The sequence below is a fragment of the Echeneis naucrates genome, chromosome 3 (assembly GCF_900963305.1).
Source record: "Echeneis naucrates chromosome 3, fEcheNa1.1, whole genome shotgun sequence".
Lineage (NCBI taxonomy): Eukaryota > Metazoa > Chordata > Actinopteri > Carangiformes > Echeneidae > Echeneis > Echeneis naucrates.
The window spans coordinates 2,608,426-2,614,425 of record NC_042513.1 but is presented as its reverse complement, the minus strand read 5'-3'; the positions used below and the strand labels follow the sequence as shown (position 1 = coordinate 2,614,425).

Genomic DNA, 6,000 nt, shown 5'->3' with positions numbered 1-6,000 from the left:
TTCTGAAGACTGCTACTTCATTTACTCGGGGGTGACAACACACACTAACGGTAATGGGTGGAGGGTTTAGGATCAAAACTCCTCCCCCAGGAAAGATACACTTAGAAAATAACACAACTGCAAATTGTCTTCTGTAAGTTTGACTGCTTTTTGTTTTATGTAGACGCCATACAGATAAATATTATCTCTTCAGGGATGCCATATAAATATTTTAGTGATGGAAGTTTTAACTGAGGTTAGCCGAACGTTTGGGCTTTTATTGTGAAGGCAGCTGTGCACGGTTTCTACAAAGAAATGCGCGCCTGTCTCCGTGATGGTGAGGACTGCGAGGCAATTAGTTTTTAACGTGGAGGAAACATTCGCCGTGAAATTACTTTAAATCGTCGATGAATTTCGCTTTGCACTGAAACACGTATTGGAAAACCGCCGTCCAGACTGTTAGCACTGGCTAACTGTAGCTCAGTGTGCTCAACAACAACGTCAACAAAATCCGAGACCGCCAATAAGGTAAAAAAAACAAAACAAAACAAAACAACAACAACAGAAAACAAAAATCTGTTGTTATGATCTTTATGCCCGCCGTCGACGAAGTAGACGGTGACCTGGTTGTGTTGTTGGAGCTGGAGCTGGGAAACGGGAAGATTTGATGTTAACTTTAACTGTTCATGAGTGAAAAGCTGCAGAGCACCATACTGTTTCCGCCACAAGTTTTCACAATAAGGTCAATGGCCCGAAACGATTGATGTCAAACGAAAATTGTATACATTTTCGAACCTTTTAATCTGCAGCTGTTACAAAAAGTTATTTTTACAGAAAATACCGTAAATAGGACATTTATATTTCATGTGACACAACGAGTCAAGTCAGGTTTCTCTATTTTAAAAATAACTTCTTGGCCAATACACTGAACAATGCAACATGAAATAAAATTGGCAATCTCTGAAAGAGAATTAAGCTTCGAGCAAAAATAATGAAAAGAACAGGATGTCTCATTCAACCAGTTTCAGAAGTCAATCCACAAAGATTTATTTTCAGTGGAGCTTCAAACAGTGCAGGAAGGCTCCAGGTGTGAAATCTTTCTTTTAATCCCCATCAGGATGGATGTCAGTCCACACAGTCCATACGGAGAGACCGCCATGTCAGACCAGAGCCCCAAATACCAGAGAAGTCTCAGGAGCCTCAATATGTTGACCTTGAAGTTTGTCAATTTACTTCAAGAAGCTGAAGGAGGAATTCTGGACCTGAAAGATGTAAGCGAACTGAGACCAATCCAGCAAAACAAAGTCACCCCATCACTGGAGAGGTGCAGTCATGTTTGGATATAGCTTTATTCTTTGAAATTGGCCTTACCTATGTCTGCAATATTACATAAAATAATAGAAGGGTTCTTCATCTGAACTGGGATAGGGACAAGAAGTCAAAAACAGAACCACAAATTCTTTATTAATCGCTTGAGGGAAATCCTGCTTCTTGATATCTTCTAATAGTTACCGGGTTGTAAAGTCTAGTAGTGGCAGGCATTAATAATTTTCTGTATGCTTCCATCCTGGATTAACTGTCCACTGCTATGGTTTCTTGGCTCAACTATGGTGAAATGGATGGTCTGAGTATTTAAGATGGTTTCTTCCTTCCTCTCTGGCATGGTTCCCACATAGCCCCCAGTGAGTGAGTGAGTGATTGAGTTCTTTCCACCAGTTTGTCCAGCCGCCTCACACTCTTTAGTTGTTTTCTGACTCCCCAGAAAACTTCAGCGAAGGACAGTATACTTGCCCCCACAGACTGATAAGTACGGAGCATTTTTCTGCAGATGTTTAAGGAACTAGGTTTACTTAGGAAAAATAGCCATGTCAGTCTGTTAGGTAATCTGTGTCAAGGAAACAAGTGAGTGGTCAATTCCCATCCCTATGAGCTTGTATGTGAGGATGCTGCATCAGGTGGTGTTGAATGCCCTTGAAAAATCAAGTAACATGAAATGGATAACAAAATCATTAGAGTTGAAGTGATTAGCCTTTAATTTGATAAATTGATAGAAAATATATATTCTTTTGTTGTGATTTCCTAAATGCCATAGAGTTCTCGTATTTTTTTCACTCTTTTCAATTTGTGAACTGGAGATCTTTGGATTTAGATGGCTTCTAAATGAACACATTGAAAATGGTATTTGACATTGCTCAGGATAATTTTTCAGTAAGTGGTGATAGTGTGAAAAACTAATGATTAATATATAATGTGGAAATTGACTGAAAATTGTAAGGTGCACCTCCAAAAATTAGCAAACATATACACTGTACATCAGTCCATGTAGTCATACATGTGCATCCTTTTGCATAGATGCAAAGGTAAGCTTCAGCATTTTATTTCTCATGCTAATCAGTGTTTACACTTGCCCTGGGAAATGATGTTTTTTTTTTTTTTAAAGCCTTGCTCATAGTGGTTGGCCATTTATTTTCACTGTTTATTATCTTCTAATCTGATGAAAGTGAAACAGTTAAAAATGTATCGCTTTTTTTTTTTTTTTAACCTAAAATGAGATTTCAAAAGTTTATTTCATGTTGCTTCTGTTAAAAACTCCAAATATAATTTGTTTAGCAAGCCATTTGGTGTATTAAGTGTTAAGCAACTACATCAACCTCTGTAGGACCAAATGCTTTTTACTGCAAATATTACTAATTTTTTCTTTAACAAGCGAGTAAGAGTTATATTGAACAGTTTTGGTATATAAATGTAAATGAAATTGAGTTTAGATTTTTAATAATAACTGTTAGGGATATGCTAAGGTACTCAGCTCATTAACTGTGAGAACATTTGTGGACACAAAAGTCTCAAAGAATGAAGGGTTAGGGTTAGGGTGGATAGGGTGAATAAAATGTTTTTGGTCTCTTCCAGGCTGTCAGGATCTTGGCTGTCGGACAGAAGAGGCGAATCTATGACATTACAAATGTGCTGGAGGGTATTGGTCTTATTATGAAAATATCCAAGAGAAGGGTAAAGTGGATGTAAGTTTTTAATATAACCCAGTGTGTATTCATTTGGTTACGTGCATGACCCAGACTGTGCAGTACAAAATATGTTTGATAATATAATACATATGCTTCTTCTAAACAAGGGGCACAATGCCAGGGGAAAATACACACGAATTAACCACCAGACTGAAAGAGTTAGCGGCTGAGCTGGACGATTTGGAGCAGAAGGAACTCATGCTGGACCAGCAGAGACTCTGGGTAGAGCAGAGCATCAGGAATACAATCGAAGACTGCAGCAAATATCTTTTTCATACCTGTTTAAACTTGGAACACATTGATTTCCAACAATTCCCATTATATGCATTCTATAAACAAGTAGCTATTAAATATTGTAGAGCTGCCTAGTAGTCTTTGGAAAGCTTTCTCTTTTCCTTCTGTAGCTGCTTTAAGTGAAAATTAGATGTTTGAAAGTATTGTGAACAGATGTGGGGTATGACTTTATTGTGTGATAGCACTCATAGCACAAATTTTTCTTACAGACCCTAGTGTATGTATAATTAGAACTGTAAACCAAATTTTTTGCTAATGTATTCACAAAGCAAATATGTTTACTTCCACAATATTTCAAGTTAACTTTAACTCAGTTTAACTCTGACTTATGTGGATCATGAGGATATCTGCAACTGCTTCAGTGGTAATGTATATCTCTCTCATTGTTCAGCAGTTGCCCCTCTGTACATTTTTGTGTCAGCACATTTTTAAAATCCCAGACCGGTACAGTGAACTAAAGACAGTGCTGTCAGGTTTTAATTGTGGAGATATTTTTATTTCACAGTTAACCTTTAGGGCAGTAGACTGAAATATACCTTATAGCCTTGCTTTGTGAGAAAGCAAAAATGAAAACGAATATCTTTTAGCCACATTTTTTTCTGCCTTTGTGCTGTTGTGTTGCATTAATTGATTATTCTGAAAAGGTTATTCAGTGTAGACAAATGTCTGACACAACTGCATGTTTGGGACTTTGATAAAGTTCACACATGAGATAAATCAGATGGAGATGGTAACATCTGTATATAGAATCTCAATGGCGCTAGGATTGTCACAACAGCTGGGACACATTAGTTTGATTAGAATACAGGCGAAACAACAGGCACCATCTCATTTAACTTAAAAATAAAGATCAAGTTAAATTATTGTATTTTGACTTTTCACTCTTTTTGCCTCATGTCTCTGTAGGCCACACCCTTTTGGCAGTGCGAGCACCATCTGGCACACAGTTGGATGTTCCCATTCCCAAAGCTGTAAGTTTTGGATTGCTGGAATCTACTGTGGTTTCTTCTGTTTCACTGCCTTAACATTCAAATGGAATGAAGAAATGTTTATATTCATCTTCCTTTAGGTTCAGAACAGCCCAGCAAAATATCAGATCCATCTGAAAAGCGTCAGTGGACCCATAGATGTCCTACTTCTGAACAAAAACACTGAGAGCTCTGTTGCTGTTGTACTGCCTGTCCCACCACCCGAAGAAATCTTTGAGAATGCCAAGTTGGCCATGTCTGCTTTAAATGCAACAGCAGATGCCAAACAGTGCACTAAATCACAGCAAACATCCATGAAGGACATGCAACCCTCTCATGCATCATCACTTATAAATCCAGCACTCGGAAGATCTCATGCTCCTAAATGTGAGTATTTCAGTTTCCCTTTTTGGCTTGAACTTGACTCCTTGCTATGTACTCGCTGAACTCTTATTTAAGTTGTTGAAAGCACTTTTTCAGTTATATATCACAATTGTTATTTATTTTTGGTGTCACAGGTTTTAACATCCCATGATAATTTTTACATTAATTTTTAAAAATCTTGTTTCCAGTGGACGTTTTAAGGAAGGAACTGAAAGAGCTGCTAGACCCATCTAAAGGTATTGTGTCTGAATTGATTATGATTGATTGATATGTTTATGGATTGATAATGATAATGTTTTCTCTGATTTTTGTAGAAGTAGTGAGTGCAGATCTAATCACAAGACTTATGACTTCTGAAGGTAAATCTATTTATCTAACTTACATTTTTTAACATATCCTGTTGGTGTATCTTGTGTATTTGTAATAATCACGGGTATACTTCTGTTCATCAGTTTTTTCGCCACTTCTACGTCTATCGCCACCACCATCTGAAAATGAATACCTCTGTAATCTGGATGAAAGTGAAGGCCTCTCTGATCTCTTTGACGTCCCCGTGTGCAATTTTTGACCACGCACGTTTAACTTTTCATTGTGTTTCCTCTGCAAATGTACATAGCTGTCTGTTTTTAAAAAGTTATTTGATAAATAATAAACAGATTTGTTTACAACATGACGTCTACCTTAATATATTTTTGAGTAGAAATATTAGAACGAAATCTGGTACAATATGAAAGCATTAATTACACCACAAACTACGGTTGTTTTTGAGACCTTTCAGTCAGGGCTGACGTGGTGGCTTGCCATAGCCATGCCCCATTCCATAGCTATGAATAAACACCAAACATCTTTTCACAAGCAGGTGCTAAAATGCTGATATGTATACTGAAATAGTTTTTTAAGCTTTTGCTTCAGGGAAAGTCTGCTGGTGTAGCATCAGCAGGCAAGTATATTAACAGGCACATACGTACAAAGCACAGTGGACTGTGAGTAGATTAGGTAACGGAACAGTGACAAATTGTGCAAAGTAACATTTATATGTGATGCAGTAAATATACGTTATGTTTGTTGCTGTTCCAAGTGATTACTGTTGAGATCAGTAAAACTCCCATGGAGAAATGTGAATTTGTTAAACAGCATGGAGATGTTTGTCTACATATTTCTGGCCAAATTCTGTTCATATTACTCAGTCTTAATAGAGACTTTATTTCAGGGGATTATGCCCGCAGTGATAGATGACTTACTCAAATCTTCCTTTTGAGGAAAAAACCTACTGTGCAATGAAAATAGGGCTGTGGATTTTATTTTATTTTATTTTATTTTTTTACCACCCAGTAGTTTCCAGCCATAGATCTGAG

At 37.2% G+C, this 6,000-nt stretch overlaps 1 protein-coding gene across 2 annotated transcripts; it reads left to right on the top strand.

Moving 5' to 3' along the window:
* Window positions 1-295: 295 nt before the first annotated feature.
* Window positions 296-5,258, top strand: LOC115040861 (transcription factor E2F4-like). 2 transcript variants are annotated; one of them, XM_029497951.1, is made up of 10 exons: window positions 296-507; window positions 1,097-1,250; window positions 2,887-2,996; window positions 3,107-3,262; window positions 3,614-3,657; window positions 4,200-4,264; window positions 4,363-4,648; window positions 4,834-4,881; window positions 4,963-5,004; window positions 5,098-5,258. In XM_029497951.1, exons 2-10 carry the CDS (start codon window positions 1,098-1,100, stop codon window positions 5,211-5,213), a joined length of 1,020 nt encoding a protein of 339 aa, XP_029353811.1. In that variant the 5' UTR covers window positions 296-507; window position 1,097; the 3' UTR covers window positions 5,214-5,258. The 2 variants fall into 2 exon arrangements, with proteins under 2 accessions (XP_029353811.1, XP_029353810.1); XM_029497950.1 differs by having other exon boundaries at window positions 4,960-5,004.
* Window positions 5,259-6,000: the final 742 nt, after the last annotated feature.